This window comes from Schistocerca nitens, unplaced genomic scaffold, assembly GCF_023898315.1.
Source record: "Schistocerca nitens isolate TAMUIC-IGC-003100 unplaced genomic scaffold, iqSchNite1.1 HiC_scaffold_375, whole genome shotgun sequence".
NCBI classification, from domain to species: Eukaryota; Metazoa; Arthropoda; class Insecta; order Orthoptera; family Acrididae; genus Schistocerca; species Schistocerca nitens.
In genome coordinates this window covers 294166-316526 of record NW_026045909.1, presented here as the reverse complement: position 1 = coordinate 316526, position 22361 = coordinate 294166, and the positions used below count along the sequence as shown (strand labels likewise).

The following is a 22361-nucleotide window of genomic DNA, read 5'->3' as shown; positions in this document are numbered from 1 at the left end:
TTCATCTTCTGAGGAATCTTCAAACTCATTAAAAAGTATGTCAGACTTTTTTTCCCCTAGATGTTGTTTCCTCCTTATCTTTTAACTGTGGACAATTTTTCGCTTCCTTTACGACTTCATCTTTTTCGGCACTGCTCAGAAATTTTAGGTTTTTATATTTTGGATTCAAAAACATTGCAAGTTTATGGGTTACCGTTATGTCCCATTTACTGATTAAAATATATTTGACTGTACTCTTTAAATCTATCAGAAATGGGCTATCGCCATCATTTTTTTCAAGGAAGGAGAGAAGTTTTAACTTCCACAACACACATAAATAAAGCGTAGGGGTTTTGGAGGCTTCGAGATCACAAGAAGCTATTTTAAATGGTGTCAGAAAGGTTATTATATCTTCCAACATCCTCTTGTCTATAGAATCAATCAAATTATCTTGATTTTTCTCTGACAAAATTGACAGAACTTCAAACCATTGTGAATTGATAGACTCAAACATATCCAATTTACTGTTCCATCGTGTGTCTATATCTCTTTTCAGTGACTTCTGAAGGTGATTCTGAAGACCAGATCTTTTAAAGAAAGTTGTGATAGCTCGACAGGAATTTATTAGTCGCTGCACGTAACTCTTCTCATCATTCGCGTCTCCTCGAGTCATGTGCTCCAGCACAGTATTAAGAATGTGTGCTGAGCACGAGAGCCTCTTGTATTGGCGAAGTGCTGCGCCAATATTTGCACCTCCATCCATAACGAACACGATGTTATTCACAACACTGAATAAATCGAACAACCGTAGTATCTTAATTAATTCAAGTTTAATGTTTTCTCCTGTTTTTTTAATCTCACTCTCAAAATTTCTGGTGCACAACACTCGATCCTCAATTTCTCTTCTTCATAATTAACATAATGTGCAGTCACTCCCATATAGTTTATTTTACGGTACAAATCAGTCCATAAATTGACAGTTAATGCTCCACCTACATCTCTGAATATATTCTTCACTTCTGGAGAGACAGTTTCACGCAGACGATCTGCCGTTTCATTCAAATTTCTGGATATGGTCGTTGGATGAGTTAGCAGTTCCTTAGCACTCTCTGCACCGTACTTGGCCCCCACATCAATAAGAAACTGTGCCGTCTCGAGAAACCCACATCCACATGCAACTTCGAATGGTAAAATGTCTTTGCTGACAAGATTGATAAGTTTTTCTGTTGCGGCTGTCTTCAAATTTGGCAGAACTTCAGGAACTTTCACGTCTCTCTTGGTATTTAAATAAGTAATTACGCTACTTTGTCCAGCCTCTCACAAATGTTTTAGCAAATTTGAAGTTCCACTTTTGTGTCCAGTGTAGAAATATACTTTTTTACATGCAAAATAAGCCACTATATCTTTTATCTTTTCGTTGCCATCAAATACGTATCCGAATGTTTTCCAAATTGGTGATTTCAATTTGTTTTCCTTCACTAATATAAAATCACCTTTTTTCACCTTACACGAAATTGTATCCATCGATATGGTGTTCATTTGAAGAAAGAACTCTCACTGATATTTGCTACGATGCACGTTGTCACTCGGTCACTACAAAGTGCTAACTGAAGCCAGTGGAAAATTGCAATGGGCACCTGTCTGGTAGAAAGTGGGCAGGTTTGCCACCCAGAGAGCACTTCACAGGCCACACGAAAGACACGGTCGCGGAAACGGATTAGGCGCAGGTCTCGTGGGTACAGCTACGTTGGTTGTAGCTAGGTGCTGAGGACAACAGACATCTGCTCTACCCGGGCCCTGCAAGATTCCAAGAATGTCTACAGACTTGAAGTTTTCAGCTAACATTGCAACATATGTACTGGGCAGATGCCTTGCTCATTATCTGCAGATGACCCGTGGATATCCGCGCCAGTCGCGATTTTATCCGCCAAGTAACAAATACCACAGATATATCCACGGATATCCGCATCCGCGCAGACCTCTACCCATAGTGCTCAGAGCCATTTCCAATACTAAATTAGTTATCCCTTGATGTCTGAGAATGTGTCCTCCCCAGTTCCATTCAGTACCACCTCATTAGTTATGTGATCTACCCATCTAATCTTCAGCATTCTTCTGTAGCACCACATTTTAAAAGTTTCAATTCTCTTCTTGTCTGGACTGTTTATCATCCATGTTTCACTTCCATACATGGCTACACTCCAGTCAAAAACCTTCGGAAAAGACTTCTTAACACTTAGGTGTATATTTGATGTTAACAAATTTCTGCTCTTCAGAAATGGTTTTCTTGCCAATGCCTGTCTACGTTTTATATCCTCTCTACTTCAACCATCTTTAGTTATTTTGCTGCCCAAATAGCAAAACTTATCAACTACTTTAAGTGTCTCATTTCCTAATCTAATTCTCTCGGCATCATCTGATTTTAACTCAACTGCATTCCATTATCCTTGCTCGCCACCTGGGGAACTCACCACTCTTTGGTAAATTCGTGCTTGGCTACCATGGGGCCCAGCCTTTGCAGCACCTCTTCTCTTTTCGTGCTGTGTGTGTATCCTTCTGCTCTTCTTTTCCCCCTTCCTTGGGGTAACACGTCTGGGATATTGTTGGGAATGTGTTCTGAGGTTTTAATAGCTTGACATCAGAACAGACCCTCATCTGTTATTTACTGTCATTGTTTCTTTCATTGTTCTCCATCTCCTACCCTTCCTCTGCTTTGGTGTTTGCAGTTCCTCTCTGTTTCTTTTTCCTTGCTGTGTGCTCCTGAAGGCCGGCCCACATGTTTGATGCTTAACAGCTTACTGGGCAACATGTAATTTCCAGCCCTGGGTTGAAAGGTAGGTTTCGCATATGCCCCCTCGTACAGGCCAGGCCCAGGTAGTAGTGATTGCTTTAGCTGTCACCTTCTCAAATTGCCAATAGATCCCCCACGTCAGGAGTCAGGAGATGTGACCCAGGGCATGAACGATCACCTAAGGCAGGCAAGTTCCTCTCGGAGGAAGGAGTGCACTGTCAGGGACACTGGCAATCACGGAGGAATTCTTCACAGTGAGCCAGTAATCTTCATCTCATTCTATGTCTACTAATGTAAATGGCATGATGCTAAAGATTCAGATACTCTCTCAACTGCACCTTGATTCCTCATGTTATAAAATACTGATGGAGATCAGTCCTGTACTATGATTAATCTGTTTATTATTCAGAAAGGTAGTGATGAATTTACAGGCCCTGTGAAATACTGCTCTCGTTTGCATACTGGAGCTTTGCTTTTGGAGACCAATTGTGGTTTTTAAGCCCAACAACTGCTTGCAGCTATGTACCTCCATGGCTATCCTGTTCATGTCGAGGCCCATCAAACACTGAATTCTTCACATGGTGCTATTTACACTCTACTGCTCAATGGTCAGACTGAGGGAGAAATTCAAACTTGCCTTTCTGATCAGGGTATCACTGCAGTCCATTGGGCAATGAAAAAGGTTGATGTAACCTTAGTACCTACATGCACTCCTTTTCTCATGTTTGATATTGTTGTGCTTCTATTAAAGATCGAAGCAGGCTATGAAGTCATCATGGTCCGACCTAACATTCCAAACCCGATGAATTACTACCAGCGTTAACATTACAACCAAAATTTCATGTCCTGCCAAAACATGGCCAAATGTGTTACTTGTGGTAGGGATGCTCATGAATGCGATTGATTGCCACCTTCTCCCCATGGTATTATTGCAGTGGCGACCATGGAGCCTCATCCCAAGTATGCCTCGTTTATCTCAATGAGCGGGCTGTCCAGGAGATCCAGGTGAAGGAAAAAGTACCTTACCCTGTCACTTGCAAGGTGGTGGCTAGTCGAAAGCCCTTCATTATACCATCTGGCATCTTGCTATACCTGGCGTCATGAAGGACATGGCCATTCAGACATGTGATCACAAATTCAGCACTGCAGTTGTAAAATTGCCCGGTATCACATTAGCATTCCTGTCTGCTTCTGCTCCAGTGCGCGACATGCCACCAAACTTTGTCCCCGATCGCTAAATCACCTGCTTCACAATCGGCAGGCTGGAAAGGACAAAAGGAACACTTCAGCGAAGACTGGTTACACCCCTCCTGCCTACAAACATCTGAGTCTTCATCTGACAACTGCAAAAGATCTAAAAACTTAAACAGAGCCAAACGGTCTTCTCCTTCCTGGACTTCAATGGTGTCACCATGTGATACCCTCACCCAGCTGACCTCCATTTTGCTGGTGCACACTGCCTACTGGTTTTCTTCCCTGAAATCTGCAGATTGATTCAGAGAGAATGCTGACGCCTCTGTAGATCCTCCAGCACCTTCATCTGTTAGCAGTGAGTCACCGGAAGATGGCACTCGGCAGCCACCACAGTGACAACCCTTCATTTCTTCTCTCTTCCCCTTTTCCCGTCATGGAACATTAGCAGCACTTCATCCGACAAGGAGGAATTATGCCTCCTTGTGGAATCACAACATACGCTTGTTTTCTGCCTCCAAGAAACAAAATTGTGGCCTCCTGACTGCTTTGACCTCTCGCATTTCCTTCTAGTCCGCTTTGACCACTTCCCCCCGAGTATGACATTTCATCTCATGAGGAAATCATGCTTTTCATCTGGGATGGTGTTCATAGCCAAACCAACTCACCAAACACTCGGCTGCAAGCTGTTGCAGTTCGCATTTTCCTTCCTTGCTTCACCTTTCCTCTTTGCAATGTTTACACCCCTCCACCATTCGGTGTCACCAGGGCAGACTTCCTCCAGCTTATTGGTCAATTCCCTTATCTGTTTTTCTGCTCAATGACTTTAATGTACACCATTCCATTTGCAACTCTTCCAGAAACTGTCTGAGAGGTACCCTTTGTCTTAACACTGGAGCACTCACATTCTTTTCTGACTCCATGATCACCTAGTCCCATTTGGACCTCTCATTCCCCACTGCCCAGCTTGCCTGTCATTTCAAGTGGTACAGTCTCTCTGACACTTACTTGCTGGCTTTTGAGGGAGTTGCTCTGATGTTTATGTAAGTTCCTGGTTCTGGTACAGAGCGCCATGGGTTTTGAATCCGTGTCAGACGACATGAACTTTGATTACCACTAGAGGTCTCTGCAGCTGTCGCATCGTAAGCCATGGCTGCATGTGCTCCTGGCTTGCGTATAATGTGAGGGCGCCACGGTGGAGCACGTGGTCCCAGTGGCCAATAGTGACGTACCTATCATGTATTTAAGCACCTGCCTCTCGCTCAGTGAGGCAGTCTGATATTTGTGTGAGTCTATGCATCTCACCTACAGACAGCGTGGTTACTTTGCTTGTTTCCGTGTACAAGTGGACATTGTTGATTCGTGAGGTTTTTCACTTGTGACACTGTTGCTTCTTACGTGTTGTTGTTCGTAGGGTCTTGCTCGGTCATCAGTCATTTTTCTTGTCCATCCTTTCTCGTTCGTCCGTTTTGTTTGTTTGTGGGCCATTTCAATTTGGTTCCACTGCGCTTTCGTTCTCGACAACCCCCCTGACCGAAACAGTCGCAGTTACAACACTAGTCATGTTGGACTGTCAGGAAATGAGGCTGCTGACGCTGCAGCCAAGGCTGCAGCCCTCCTACCTTGGCCCACTAGCTCTTCCATTCCTTCCGAACATCTCTGTGTCGCCGTCTGTCAGCAGATGGTGTCACTTTGGCATCACCACTGGCCTTGTCTTCAAGGGAACCAGCTCCGGGGAAATAAACCTGTCCGAATGACTTGGCTGACATCCTCTTTGCCCCCTCGCCACAAAGAGATCATTTTAGCTAGGTTGTGTATTGGACATTATCATTATAGCCAATGTCATTTGTTAGGTGGTGATCCACCATGTCTATGTGCTTGTCATCGTCAACCTTTCATGGTTTGCCATTTCCTGACCAAATGCCTTTTTTTAAACACTTAAGTTCTAGTGTCTGTCTGCCATCTGAGTTATTGGCTGTTTTAGCGAACAACCTGCAGGCTGTCAGCTGCAGTTTACCTTTTATTCATCGTAGCAATGTGTTGAAAGACATTTAATCTTTAGTTTGGGACCTCCTTTGTCTCTGTGGCGTATTTAGTGGCTCTTTCTCCATGAGGAAGTCCTTGTTCTTAGCTCTCTTTCCTTCTGTCATTTGGGCTTAACATACCCTGTGACATCCACCACAGACTTTTTACAATTTGTGGCAAAGGTGTAACGAATGCAGCCTGTGTGCTTTAATGTTTAAGAATGGGAGAACAGATGTTCATTACAAAGAGAGATCAAGGCAACCTTCCATCTTATAACAGGTGCACTCAGACAGAAGATAGATAGCATCATTGTAGAGAATCGAAAATTCATGATAAGCGTTGTGCATGGTCAATGTCAGGAGGGGTGTCATTCAGTAGTGCATGAAATAGTCACTCAGGACTTAGCATACGACAAAGCCTACACACGGCGAGTGCCACACACACTCATGGATGACCAGAAAGCTGTGAGAAAGGGTGCTGCGTTAGTGTTCATGGAGCATTGTGAAATGGATGGCAACACATTCACTGACTACATTGTTACAGGAGATGAAACATAGGTTTCCCTTTGCATTGCTACAGTGAAATGACAGTCTATAGGTTGGCATCATCCTCAACTGCTTCAGAAACCACTCAAGTTCAAATAAACTGCATCAATCCAATAACCGATGGCGTCTGTATTCTGGGACAGTGAAGGGGCCCTACTCATCAATTTCCTTGCAACCCAACAGTCAACAGTGATGCATAATGTGCTACCCATGAATGTCTTTCTTGGGCAATCAACAACCAGCAAAGAAGCAAGCTCTTATGTAGAACTCTTCTGTCGCATGACCATGCATGTTCATATACTGCCCAGCAGACAAAAGCCTAGCTGCATGAGAAATTCTGCTGGGCGATCTTTGAGGATCCTTCCTATGGTCTGGACCTGGCATCATCGAACTTTTTCCTGCTTCCAAAACTGAAGGAGCACCTTGCTGGTAAACACTTTACAGATGATTTAGACATGGAGAATGCTGTCATGACCTGGTTGAACAGCCAGTGAGCTACATAGTATGAAGATGATATACACAAACTGGTACTAGGATATGACAAGTGCTTTAATGTCAAAGGCAACTATGTGGAAAATTAAATAAAGTATGTGCCAAAACATGTATATCCAGTTTCTTTGTTATTTTTAAAGAATATCTTGCTATGGAAAAATATTCTTTACTTTCTGGATGCCCCTTGTAAATCAGACAATGATGATGGAATTAGATTTGGAAATGCTATTTGTGCAGTAACATTATAGCCAAAGTAGATAGGATATAAAATTCAGACTGGCCATAGCAAAGAAAAGCTGTTCTGAAAAGGAGGAATTGGTCAACATTTAATATAAATTTAAGCCTATAATCTTTTTAAGGTATTTGGAGAGTAATGTTTGAAAAGAGAAGTTAAATGGTACTTGAAGCCAGTGATGGAATACTGGGGTGCTAGCAACCCATGACGTGAGAGGACTTCTGCTGCTTCTGTGTCACAGCCATCCATGTGACAAATCCAGATCGGACTCTAAGAAGAACTGTAGATTGACATACTGCCAATTATGATAGCCAGTCATTGCATCCATTCTAGATAATTTGGCACAAGACACTAACTCCCGCAAAGTCAGTGAGCTGTAGCAGAATTTAAGTACGTCCAAACCAATCCATCAGTGTGTTATGTGATGCCCACTCTGTGTCAACCAGAGTTTCCACCATCACCACTGCTACGGCCAGGCTGTGAACGAGTAACCTCCACCTTTCTGCCCAGTCTGGCCAGCCAACACTGTGCCAGCCACCCGCCTGTGCTCATCAGTATCAGTCCAGACTTCAACTCTCGCAACACCATTTGCCACACCGCTGGTACATTGCAACCTTCCACACTGCAGAAAGCCACAAGTGGAGCTGGACCACTGCTGTCAGTCCAATGCCAGCATACCAGAGATGCCAGCTCAGTGTGCTGTCTCCGTAGCAGCATGTGTGCACTGTACGCTGTGCTGTGTTGTCTGCCACTACAGTGCCAGAATAAATATTAGGTGTACACAGAAATACAGTTGAATGGCTGTATGAATTGGTGGGGTCAATTAAAGAATTATTTGCTCTCATGCCTATCCACAGCCACTTCCGACCAGTCACATGGTGGATGTATTAATAAAGAAATTATTAAAAAGTTATTTATCCTCACCAGTGCCTTCTTCTGATGTGCATGTCCAACACACCTTTGTCATAAAATTGTTCCCACATCCAGATTGTGTAACTAATGAAGAAGTATGGAAAAAATTGGGGAGGAAAAAAATGTATGGCACAACTTGAGTAAAAAAAAAAGGGATCAGTTAATACTGCACTTTCTGAGACATCAAGGAATCATTTTAGTATTGGAGGCAAGTGTGAGGAATAAAATGGTAGAGGGAGACCAAGGGATGAATACAGTAAGCAGGTTCAAATGTATGTTGGTTGCTGTAGTTACTTGGAGAAGAAGATGCTTGCATGTGGTGAGCTGCAGCAAATCAGTATTAGGACTGAAGGTGTTGATACAGATGTGCTGTAGTAGGGGATGACGTGGGAGAGTTGGCTGTAGCATGGAATCCGAAGTAAAACATTTTTGAATAGGTCTTTAAGAGAGGAAGTGAATTACTGAATAAAAAAATACAGGGTGCCATTTAAACAAGTCATACCGCTGTTCATATCTTTGTTAATAACAAAGCTACAATGAAGGCAATCGTGCTGATTGATGTCCCCCTGATGGCTAAAGAACATTTGCTTGAAACATTTTGTAATTTGCATCTGGACAAACAGTTATTTAGGGTGGTCAAGATAAGTGGTACACCCTGTAAAAAGTGTGGGTGAAATTTTGAAATCGTTTTGGCTGGTCAGTGTGTTTTACCACTGCTTGCAGGATAACACCCTTTAGGTAACTACAAGCCAACCAAGCCTCATTCTAATCTGAGTTTCCCAATTCATGCCCTCCCCTTGTAAGAAGCATGCTAGATGATATTTTTCAATAGCCAACCTCTCTTCTCTTCTTTAGTTACAAGCTAAAACCTACATTTCAGATGTACTACCTACAGCTATGACATGGAAATTTCGAGAAAAGCAATTGCAGGTGAGCGTCCCAGCTGAGTGCTGACCAATTTGTGACTGACTGCTCATCTCGAAGGTGTGTCCTCGTAGTTACAGCTTCTCTTAAAGGAAAGTGCCGTGGCTAATAGTCCAGGCTTACAATAGGATCATAAACCAAAGTTAACAAATTGGTATACTGGCAGAGATTAAATGTTTTTATTTCCAGATTATGAATTTGAAAGAGAAACAAAATAATAACAGTATAAAAGGGAAATTCCAATGAGAAATTTGTTACATACTAGATTAAAGGAGGATAAGAACCACCTTGGTCCATACACGAGAAAGACGCCCTGATCTGTTTTTACCTTCAGAAGGTGCAGTGCCCAGTACAGCACATAAAAATACATAAAAAATAAACAAAAACCAGTAATGCTATCTCTTGGAACCACAGGTTTATATAGGGCAAAGAAGACGAAATTGTTAATGGAAGTTGGAGAGGATGGGCTGGTTGCTCAGAACTCGATCAGGTGATACATTAACATGCAAACAGGTAGCCACTGTAATATACTTCTGTCAAGTATTACCCATTGGGGAGGGATTACTTGGTTCTAAAAGCTAAGAATAATGCTTGAAGGGGCAATTATAAAAGATAGGTGGAAGGTAGGCATATAAAAGCCTCAGGCATCGTAAGGACACCCAACTCCATGCTACCACTTCGTATTTTTGTGGCTTTCTTCATATAATAAATCAACCTTGAAAAGGTTGTGAGAGTATGGTGCAAGGAAACGACCAATTTGGGTTCTCAGAGTGGTGTCTACCCGGGCTGTAAGAGCTAAGGGATGATTGTAGATTGCCTGGCTTTTGCAGATGACATGGCACTGACTGTTGATTCTCTTGAAATGGCAACAATGCAGGTAAACTGCCTCAGAAAACAGGCTGCCAAAGTGGGTGTTCAAGTGTCGCTGGTGAAAACAGAGTTCTTCACCAACATCAAAGAAGCTAACAGAGAGATGTTACTAGACCAGGGAAACATCAAAGGACTGAGAAGTTTAAGTACCTCTGCAAATGCATTGAACCCAACCTATCAGAAAAAACATTATCCATGAGAGTCAACAAGTTGGAACCAGCCTATCGACTGACTAAGAAAACCTACAACAAAAAATGCCTCACGCAACCTGAAACTTAAGCACTACACATCAGTCATATGACCAGAAGCCGTGTATGCCATGGAATGTCTTTCCATGAACTGGAGAGGTCTGATGGAGAAGTTGGAAGTCAGAGAGAGAGAGAGGAGAATCTTCCAGGAAGATCCTAGGCCCAGTAGAAGAAGATGGGAATTCAGAAGGTGACATAACTGAGAGCTCTATGATCGTATTGAGAGGGTCTGTGACTGTGCTAGAAAAAGAAGGGTAGCTCTCTATAGTCATTTCGCAAGATTGCCTCCAAACAGATTGACCGACCGTCTGTTCACCTTCTGGCAAAACAAGAAGGTTCACACCACTTGGCTGACAGAAACTGAAAAGGACATTAAAGAATTGGGAATAACTGATCTCAAGAACAGATAGTATGTGAGACGTACCCTGAAGAAAGCCCGAGCATTTCAGGAAATGCCGAAGGAAAGGTACTCCCTGACTAGGAGAAAGGAAGGAGTTACATCGGCAGTGGATGTGACAGTACTGGGAAAATATTAAAGCCCAACAGTTGAACAAGCGTGGTCCAAAGTAGGCCCGTTCGAAACACTAAGAAGAAGAAATCAACTAATAGGACTAACATGAAAGACTAACTCAGCATGTCAGCGTGTATTTATAACAGCAAGGGGGGGTGGGGGGTGGGACCACTTCTTTGAATCAGAATTCGTAGTGCATCTAACAAACTATGAAATAAAATATGTATTTTGTCAGTTAGTTTCACGCATTTGATTTGTTTCATTAATCATTGAGACTGAACAAGTATGACATGTTTTTCAGATATTTTTCTACATGTAACAACATGTAATCCTAATGATACTTCCAACATGAGTTAAAAAATAAATTGGCCACTACTGTCAGCATTATTGCTCTTCCTACTGTTACTGCTACAATGGTTACTTTTATGACTGTTGTTCTTTTGCAGTTGCAAGATCAGAAGCAGATTGGTAGCTGGAGCACAAAAAGCAGACTGACATCACCTGTAATATACGACAAAGCAAACAAACAGTATGTGGGTGTGTTTCACTATAACCAAATCCGGACATGGACAGAAAATGATGACAGGTTGGATAAAGCAAATAAAATAAAGGTACGGTCATTAAAATTTATTTTCTTAATTTGGTACTCATTTTAGTAATACTGTAAGTGTAAGGTATAAAACACTAATGTTTAAATGTTTTTCAACTTAGTTTCAGGAACCCATAAACTGCATTTTGTCATCTTCTGAAGAAAAACCTCCCATTGTTCTTTTCAAAAATGGTCGTGTGTTACCATTAGATGCTGTTTTGCAAAAAAGGAAAGAGGACACCCAAAAGCCAGTTTTGGCATCAGATGAAGAAATTGAAGATTCCTATATTATATCCTCTGAAGGAAGAAATTACGTCACTTTTTTAGCACGTAACTCAAAGGTATGACAGTCATAGTAACATAGTTAATTTGAAGTGTGATTGAAACTTAGAACAAAATAGTCTCCTTGTACAAAAATGATGGGATGCTGGTGTTATGATTTTGGGAAACTAAGGCTAACTATTACAGATGTGGAAAAAAATATAACTTATTAGTTCATTTCAGCACTGATCTGAAGTGAAATGTAGCATTTTAACTGTTGAGTGTTATTAGAGTTGATTAGATATTGTGGAATCTGAACCTTTTTTTCCATGTGTTGTTTGAATACTTTCTGCCTTTGGCTAGAACTAGGAAATCTGACATGCACTTCTGAATTTTACAAAATTACTGTTGCACATACCTAAAATAAGGCCAGGTAAGAAAGTAACCCTAGTCAAAAAAATATAATCAGGAAATACTTCAAAAATCATGATTTGCCAGTGTGTGGCATTCTATGTTTCTGGAGTTCTAAGTTATAGATTTCTGGTTTGCTTGTGTCCACTACTGAAACTAAAATCATAATACAGAAGAAATAAGTCAGAAGTAAGTGACACACTGATTAAATGCAGCAACATCAGAAGTAGAAAAAGAAGTTGTTTATTATCAGCAGCAGCAAGGCCAGTTTCTTAGTTCATCAAATAACAGAAGGAAGAGTGATGTACCTTCTCAGAAATCCAAAGGAGAGGCAAAGTAAACTTTCTAGGCATTGCATGTTGATATTTCAGTGAGTCTTGATGAGCACTCCGAAAGATTTCACAAAGGACTGTAACTAGTGAGTATTTGTCACACTCCAGATCCAGGGGCTTGGATTTTAGTGTCTCATTAGGATATCATATGATGATTTAAGCAAAATGAAAAAGAAAATAAATTAACTGCAGTGGGTGGGATTGATTTTTTTTAAATACTCTATATGGTGTCTTAGGTTAAGGTCCAAGAAATCACATGTTCGAGCCATTCATCCTAGTGGACACTCGTTTGCGGATAATCAGAAAAAAATAATAAAAAATAAAAAAAATTGGAATTTCACATGATGCTGTTTAACATTAAAAATAGTAACCATTTATGGACTGGTTGAAGAAAAAAAAGTACTATAGTATTTAAGTTACTAACTAGGGTGGATGGTTTCAATCTCGTCAAGCAATGGAAACTTTTTTATTTTTTTAAAAATCTTTGTCAAAATGACTTTGGTCACCATTTTTATGCAATTAATTGGTTTACAAACAATTTTTTTAAAATTTGTATTTCCTTGTCACACCGTTGTAATCAACTTATTAACTTCTTCAATTGCTCTTATTTTTTCTTCTTATATTTATTTTTCACTTGGAATACTTATGCATATGAATTTAATTACTTTTATTTATCTGTCTTAATGTTTAAACATTTGAAAATGCCGATCTGTCGATTAAAAAACAAAAGACAAAATAATCTACTGTGCAGTGGTATCAAGAATGTATTCTTCTTTACAAGATGTACGTCTTTTTGGATTGCAATGGTCATACAAACATTTAAAATATAAATTCTTATTGTACTATGGACAGAATAACTTGGATGATGTTTTAAAGGAAAATGGGGACTATAAGTAAAACAAATTTCAAGCAAAATGGGAAATAGAAGTAATAAATGCAGTTACATGGACAAAAATTTAAAATGATGAAATGGAAGACTTTAAGTCAAAGTTAACAATAATTGAAATCTCATTAATAGGCATTCCAAGTGGAAAAAGACTGATAGGAAGAAAAATGAAAGCAGTTGATATATTTCATACAATGACTTACATGTGGTGACAAGGGAATGGAAAAAATTGCATTTAAACCAATTAATCGAATAAAAATAAAGATAAAAATAATTTCGATAAAGATTTAAAAATAAAGAATTTCAAAGTGCATAACAAAGTGTGAAACCACAATCTTCTACATGTGAGGTCATTACCTTAACCATTACGCTATACAACTGGTCTGTAAATTGTTACTATTTTTAGTGAAATTTCGAATTTCTTTTTCATTGATTACTCGCTAATGAGGGCCCACCATGGTGAATGGCTGCAGGGAGTGATTCTATGGACCTTAACATACATCACCATATAGATTATTTCAAAAAGTCAATTCTACTGCTGGGACCGCTCCTTGTAAGTATCTGTCAAAGGATGCACAATTGGCTTTGGATGAAGAAAAATCCATTTTCATTTAGCTTTTACAGGCTCATACAATATGTGATCAGAAGCATCTGGACACCCCCCAAAACATGCATGTTTGCATATTAGGTGCATTGTGCTGCCACCTACTGCCAAGTACTCCATATTAGCAACCTCAGTAGTCATTAGCCATCATGAGAGAGAGAGAATGGAGTGCTCTGCTGAACTCATAGACTTCAAACGTGATCAGGTGATTGGATGTCACTTGTGTCATACGTCTGTATGTGAGATTTCCACACTCCTAAATATCCCTAGGTCCACTGTTTCCAATGTGATAGTGAAGTGGAAATGTGAAGGGACACGTACAGCACAGAAGTGTGCAGGTTGACCTCGTCTGTTGACTGACAGAAGAGGGTCGTAATGCGTAATAGGCAGACATGTATCTTGACCATCACACAGGAATTCCAAACTGCATCAGGATCCACAGCAAGTACTATAACAGTTAGGTGGGAGGTGAGAAAACTTGGATTTCATGGTCGAGCAGCTGCTCATAAGCCAAACATCACGCCGGTAAATGCCGAACGCCTCACTTGGTGTAAGGAGTGTAAACATTGGACGATTGAACAGTGGTAAAACATTGTGTGCAGTGACAAATCATGGTACACAGTGTGGCAATCCATTGGCAGGGAATGGGCATATCGAATGCCCATTGAACGTCATCTGCCAGTGTGTGTAGTGCCAACAGTAAAATTCGGAGGCGATGGTAGTTATGGTGAGGTTGTGCTTTTCATGGAGGGGGTTTGCACCCCTTTCTGTGTTGCACGGCACTATCGTGGCACAGACCTACATTGATGTTTTAAACACCTTCTTGCTTGCCACTGTTGAAGAGCAGTTCGGGGATGGTGATAGCATCTTTCAACATGATCAAGCACCTGTTTGTAATGCACGACCTGTGGTAGAGTGGTTACATGGCAATAACATCCCTGTAATGGACTTGCCTGCACAGAGTCTTGACCTGAATGCTATAGAACACCTTTGGGATGTTTTGGAACGGCGACTTCGTGCCAGGCCTCACCGATTGTCATCGATACCTCTCCTCAGTGCAGCACTCTGTGAAGAATGGGATGCCATTCCCCAAAAAAAAACCTTCCAGCACCTGATTGAACATATGCATTCGATAGTGGAAGTTGACATCAAGGTTAAACACCATAATGAATTCGAGCATCACCGATGGAGGGCGCCACGAACTTGTAAGTCATTTTCAGCCAGGTGTCTGGACACTTTTGATCACATAGTGAATATGTTGAGGCATAATGTTGTGATTCGTTAATGGTTAGAGACCCTAAGGTGAACAGACAGTTCATTGTAAAGGTAATTATATGTACTGAATGTATTTTTAAGAAGTCTTTTTATTATTAATCACTTACGTGAAACTTGCTCCTGAATGCTGACAGTCATGTACGATAGTGTGCATTTGTATAATGAATGTTGAATGTACCCTGTAGTTCCATGAATAGGTTTACCTCAGTTGCAGAAAACATAGTCGGGTAACCTGATTCTCAATATATTAGGAATAAAACATGAATGAAATAAAGCAATTAAGTTGTTCCTTAAGTTTCATAACTTGATGTCTTCTGTCTGAACATGCAGATACTCAAATTCAGGCTAATGTTAGGTGCCTGTGGACAAAATTGGATCCCTTTGTAGCACATCACTTCAAAAGCTCCTGTTGTTTTCCATTTTTTTCTACATAAACTGAAATTTAGGCATGTATCTCAGAACTACTTTTCATTCTGAAAAACCAATCAAATACAGAGAGCTACAGTAAGAAACTTCAGGATTATGCCTATTGAATCAGCATGTTCAGAATGGGGTCATATCTACTGAATAAACATTCCAAGGAAACCTTTGTGTTCAGAAATTGTTGATTGGTTCTCTGTAAAAGGAGTACAACTAAACTGGCATATGACACACTGCATTTTTCCTGTACAGCACAAGAACTGACCTTCATTGCAGTAGTAATGTATGAGAGAAGATAATAAATAACTAAATAAATACAGTTTAGAAAATGTTTCATTTAGTTTATTTTAATGTTACTGGGATCATTTGTACAGTTAATCATCAGTTTGTAATGCTTCGAGAATTTCGGGGTAAGTTCTAGAAACACATGGCTCTCACTGCGCCACACATATCTGTGTGTGCAGGAGGGACAGCTGTCACGAGAAGCCAGGAGCTGCGTCAGATGAGCGGCCCCGACAGGTGGTTACCAGTAGCGCCTTGGAATTTACATCAAAAAGTCAAAGAGTGTTTGTATGATGTTCCGTGGTTTGTGGTGTCATGAGGATTGTTACAGAGACAGATGAAGCGTGTATTGTATAGAGACTCTTACTTCATGTCTTGGCTCTGTATGAGGCAGCATGTATGTAATTGTATGGGTGGTTTGTCGATTCTGACGTTTATCTTGGAACCAGTTGGCTTACTGGAGCTTGCACGGAATAATTGTTACTTTGGGGATGAGAGTTGAAAATATATTGTTGTTGAATCGAAAATATTCTACGAGTACATGATTTATTTCCACATCTACATATACACCCCCCTCCCCCCCTCCGCTACCCCTCCCCCTCTGTTCCACTCGCGGATTGCATGAGGGAAAAACAACTGTCTGAATGCCTCAGTACGAGCTCTAATTTCCCTTATCTTTGAATGGTGGTCATTGCGCGATTTGAAAGTTGGTGGTAATAATATATGCTCTACATCCTCGGTGAAGGTCGGATTTCGGAATTTAGTGAGCAGCCCCTTCCATTTAGTGCGCTATGTAATTGAAAGTGTGTCCCACTTCAAACTTTCTATGAGATATGTAATGCTCTCGCGATGGCTAAAAGTACCAGTCAAGAATCTTGCCGCTCTTCTTTGGACCTTCTCAATCTCTTGAACCAGACCCATCTGGTAAGTGTCCCATGTTGTTGTTGTTGTTGTGGTCTTCAGTCCTGAGACTGGTTTGATGCAGCTCTCCATGCTACTCTATCCTGTGCAAGCTTCTTCATCTCCCAGTACCTACTGCAACCTACATCCTTCTGAATCTGCTTAGTGTATTCATCTCTTGGTCTCCCTCTACGGTTTTTACCCTCCACGCTACCCTCCAGTACTAAAGTGGTGATCCCTTGATGCCTCAGAACATGTCCTACCAACCGATCCCTTCTTCTGGTCAAGTTGTGCCACAAACTCCTTTTCTCCCCAATCCTATTCAGTACCTCCTCATTAGTTATGTGATCTAACCATCTAATCTTCAGCATTCTTCTGTAGCACCACATTTCGAAAGCTTCTATTCTCTTCTTGTCCAAACTATTTACCGTCCATGTTTCAATTCCATACATGGCTACACTCCATACAAATACTTTCAGAAATGACTTCCTGACACTTAAATCTATACTCGATGTTAACAAATTTCTCTTCTTCAGAAACACTTTCCTTGCCATTGCCAGTCTACATTTTATATCCTCTCTACTTCGACCATCATCAGTTATTTTGCTCCCCAAATAGCAAAACTCCTTTACTACTTTAAGTGTCTCATATCCTAGTCTAATACCCTCAGCATCACCCGACTTAATTCAACTACATTCCATTATCCTCGTTTTGCTTTTGTTGATGTTCATCTTATATCCTCCCTTCAAGACACCATCCATTCCGTTCAACTGCTCTTCCAAGTCCTTTGCTGTCTCTGACAGAATTACAATGTCATCGGCGAACCTCAAAGTTTTTATTTCTTCTCCATGGATTTTAATACCTATTCCGAATTTTTCTTTTGTTTCCTTTACTGCTTGCTCAATATACAGATTGAATAACATCGGGGAGAGGCTACAACCCTGTCTTACTCCCTTCCCAACCACTGCTTCCCTTTCATGTCCCTCGACTCTTATAACTGCCATCTGGTTTCTGTACAAATTGTAAATAGCCTTTCGCTCCCTGTATTTTACCCCTGCCACCTTTAGAATTTGAAAGAGAGTATTCCAGTCAACATTGTCAAATGCTTTCTCTAAGTCTACAAATTCTAGAAACGTAGGTTTGCCTTTCCTTAATCTTTCTTCTAAGATAAGTCGTAAGGTCAGTATTGCCTCACATGCTCCAGTATTTCTACGGAATCCAAACTGATCTTCCCCGAGGTCGGCTTCTACTAGTTTTTCCATTCGTCTGTAAAGAATTCGTGTTAGTATTTTGCAGCTGTGGCTTATTAAACTGATTGTTCGGTAATTCTCACATCTGTCAACACCTGCTTTCTTTGGGATTGGAATTATTATATTCTTCTTGAAGTCTGAGGGTATTTCGCCTGTTTCATACATCTTGCTCACCAGATGGTAGAGTTTTGTCAGGACTGGCTCTCCCAAGGCCGTCAGTAGTTCCAATGGAATGTTGTCTACTCCGGGGGCCTTGTTTCGACTCAGGTCTTTCAGTGCTCTGTCAAACTCTTCACGCAGTATCGTATCTCCCATTTCATCTTCATCTACATCCTCTTCCATTTCCATAATATTGTCCTCAAGTACATTGCCCTTGTATAGACCCTCTATATACTCCTTCCACCTTTCTGCTTTCCCTTCTTTGCTTAGAATTGGGTTTCCATCTGAGCTCTTGATGTTCATACAAGTGGTTCTCTTTTCTCCAAAGGTCTCTTTAATTTTCCTGTAGGCAGTATCTATCTTACCCCTAGTGAGATAAGCCTCTACATCCTTACATTTGTCCTCTAGCCATCCCTGCTTAGCCATTTTGCACTTCCTGTCGATCTCATTTTTGAGATGTTTGTATTCCTTTTTGCCTGCTTCATTTACTGCATTTTTATATTTTCTTCTTTCATCAATTAAATTCAATATTTCTTTTGTTACCCAAGGATTTCTACCAGCCCTAGTCTTTTTACCTACTTGATCCTCTGCTGCCTTCACTACTTCATCCCTCAAAGCTACCCATTCTTCTTCTACTGTATTTCTTTCCCCCATTCCTGTCAATTGTTCCCTTATGCTCTCCCTGAAACTCTGTACAACCTCTGGTTCTTTCAGTTTATCCAGGTCCCATCTCCTTAAATTCCCACCTTTTTGCAGTTTCTTCAGTTTTAATCTACAGGTCATAACCAATAGATTGTGGTCAGAGTTCACATCTGCCCCTGGAAATGTCTTACAATTTAAAACCTGGTTCCTAAATCTCTGTCTTACCATTATATAATCTATCTGATACCTTTTAGTATCTCCAGGGTTCTTCCATGTATACAACCTTCTATCATGATTCTTAAACCAAGTGTTAGCTATGATTAAGTTGTGCTCTGTGCAAAATTCTACCAGGCGGCTTTCTCTTTCATTTCTTAGCCCCATTCCATATTCACCTACTACGTTTCCTTCTCTCCCTTTTCCTACACTCGAATTCCAGTCACCCATGACTATTAAATTTTCGTCTCCCTTCACTATCTGAATAATTTCTTTTATTTCATCATACATTTCTTCAATTTCTTCGTCATCTGCAGAGCTAGTTGGCATATAAACTTGTACTACTGTAGTAGGTGTGGGCTTCGTATCTATCTTGGCCACAATAATGCGTTCACTAAGCTGTTTGTAGTAGCTTACCCGCGTTCCTATTTTCCTATTCATTATTAAACCTACTCCTGCATTACCCCTATTTGACTTTGTGTTTATAACCCTGTAGTCACCTGACCAGAAGTCTTGTTCCTCCTGCCACCGAACTTCACTAATTCCCACTATATCTAACTTTAACCTATCCATTTCCCTTTTCAAATTTTCTAACCTACCTGCCCGATTAAGGGACCTGACATTCCACGCTCCGATCCGTAGAACGCCAGTTTTCTTTCTCCTGCTAACGACATCCTCTTGAGTAGTCCCCGCCCGGAGATCTGAATGGGGGACTATTTTACCTCCGGAATATTTTACCCAAGAGGACGCCATCATCATTTAATCATACAGTAAAGCTGCATGCCCTCGGGAAAAATTACGGCTGTAGTTTCCCCTTGCTTTCAGCCGTTCGCAGTACCAGCACAGCAAGGCCGTTTTGGTTATTGTTACAAGGCCAGATCAGTCAATCATCCAGACTGTTGCCCTTGCAACTACTGAAAAGGCTGCTGCCCCTCTTCAGGAACCACATGTTTGTCTGGCCTCTCAACAGATACCCCTCCATTGTGGTTGTACCTACGGTACGGCTATCTGTATCGCTGAGGCACGCAAACCTCCCCACCAACGGCAAGGTCCATGGTTCATGGGGGGGGGGGGGGGGTGTCCCATACAGACGAACAATACTCTAAGACTGGACAAACTAACATATCGTAAGCTATTTCCTTTACTGAAGGACTGCATCGCTTCAGGATTCTACCAATAAACCACAATCTAAAGTTCACCTTACCCGTTACTTGTGTAATCTGGATCATTCCATTTGAGATTATTTTGAATAGTCACACCAAGATACTTGAAGGAAGTCAGCGCTTCCAAAGACTGGGCATGTATTTTGTACTCATACATTAATGGGGATTTTTGCCTTGTTATGCGCAGTAGGTTACACTTACTAATATTGAGAGATAACTACCAGTCATTACACCACGCACGTATTTTCTGCAAATCCTCATTGATTTGTTCACAACTTTCGCGTGATGCTACTTTCCTGTAGACTACAGCATCATCGGCAAACAGTCTAATGCTGCTGTCAATACCATCAACCACATTGTTTATGTAAATTGTAGAAAGCAGCGGACCTATTACGCTGCCCTGGGGCACACCTGAAGTTACGCTTGTTTCTGTTGAAGTCACCCCATTCAGGACGATATACTGCTCCCTGTTTATTAGAAAACTTTCTATCCAACTGCATATGTCATCAGATAGACTGTAAGTGCGCACTTTTTGGAGAAAGCAACAGTGCGGAACTGAGTCGAACGCCTTTCGAAAGTCGGGAAATATGGCATCAACCTGGGAGCCATTATCGTGCACAAAGAGGGCCAGCTGTGTCTCGCATGACCGCTGTTTCCTAAAACCTTGCTGGTTTCTGCTGATGAGCTTCTCAGAGTCTAGAAAGGTCATTATGTCTGAACACAAAATATGTTCCATAAATTCTATGATTTCAAGAATAGAAAGTTGGTTAATATTATTCCCTTTAACCTGATACAGTCTTTGGAGAAGAATTAAACAGTGAGAGCGACTTAGCTGGTTACATAAAGAAGAGGATCGGCTACACGCAAGCGTATGAGTGAACTGGAAGAGACGTGAGCTGCGCAACCCAACACAGCACTGTCTCTTGTCATTCAAGAAAGCGTTAGAACATGGCGACCAAGTGAGAGGACTGAAAGAGAAAGGGAAATTGTAAGCCAAAAACGGGAAGAAGATATTTGAGTTGCCATAGCAACCAGGCATAACAAGACTGAGAAACTGTTTTGAGTAATTTGCGAGTCTACTGAACCAAAGGAAGAAATTTGTGAAAGCAACATAAGACAGTAGAAGGTAATAATGTCAAAAGAATGGAGGGAAGATGTCAACTTTTCAATTAAGATGATTTGGGTGTGGGGAGGAAGCAATTCTCACACACGCAGTAACCAGCCACTGACGTCGACGCAGTAACCAGCCACTGACGTCGACGCAGTAACCAGCCACCGACGTTGACTGCAACGGCTGCTGTTCACCATTGCTGACTTCGTGTCCATTCACCGACACCGCAACCAACATTCGACGCTGCCGGCACCTGTGCTATTCACCGCAGCATAAAACTCTACACTGGGTGAGCGAACAACAATAATTGTTTGAGTAGGGGGGGGGGGGGGGGGGGGAAAGAAACTGTTCAAAGACTATATTACTGTAGCTAGTACATTTAGAGGTGAAGTTGTTTTAGATGATCACTAGGTCGAAAATCAATTGGGATATGGATAGCATTCAAAAAACTGGGGAAACTTCAGAACTAGCCATGGTTACGACAGTGAGTAAGGGGGCACCAGACTGGTCTGAGGTAGTGAATTTACTTAAAGCCCATAGAGCAGATTCAGCAGCTTTAAGGAAAGAACTAAGTGATCAGAATGGTTCATTAAGAAAAGAACTAAATGCTAAGTTAGATGCTCAAAGAGCAGATTTAAATGCTCAAAATGCTTCTTTAAGACAAGAACTAAGTGATCAAAGTCTTAAGTTAGATTCAGTAAATACACAATTGAACATCAAATTAGATGCTCAGAGTGATGTTTTAAGTAGCCAAAGCGGAATCTTGAACAGTCAAGCACCTAATATAGTTTTGTTAAAGACTGAATTTGACTCTTTAAATAATAAGGTAGAAAATCTGAAATTGGATTTAAGGAGTGAACAAACCAGTTCTTTGAATACTCACATTGAACAACTATTCACTGAGTTTAACCAAAGAAAGAATGAGCAATTTCAGGATTTAACTAAAAAATTAGAATTTGACATTGAAGATAAATGTAATAATATAGAAATGGAACTTGTCGAAAAATTAGGATCTTTTCAGCGTGTATCCAATGTTACATTCGATGCTGTAAAGCAAGGGTGTGCACCCTGAAAGAGAGTGTTGAGAACCAGGATAAGCTGATTCCTATAGTCCAATCACAAATTGCATGCGTCAACATG

At 40.9% G+C, this 22361-nt stretch overlaps 1 protein-coding gene across 1 annotated transcript in view; it reads left to right on the top strand.

The window, feature by feature from the left end:
* The window catches only part of LOC126229545 (nucleolar protein 11-like), an 88632-nt gene that overhangs the window by 17438 nt on the left and 48833 nt on the right, over positions 1-22361 (top strand). Inside the window, exons 2-3 of the mRNA XM_049942310.1 lie at positions 11170-11334; positions 11435-11653. Coding sequence (XP_049798267.1) covers positions 11170-11334; positions 11435-11653 — 384 coding nt within the window. The remainder of the gene's footprint in view (positions 1-11169; positions 11335-11434; positions 11654-22361) is intronic.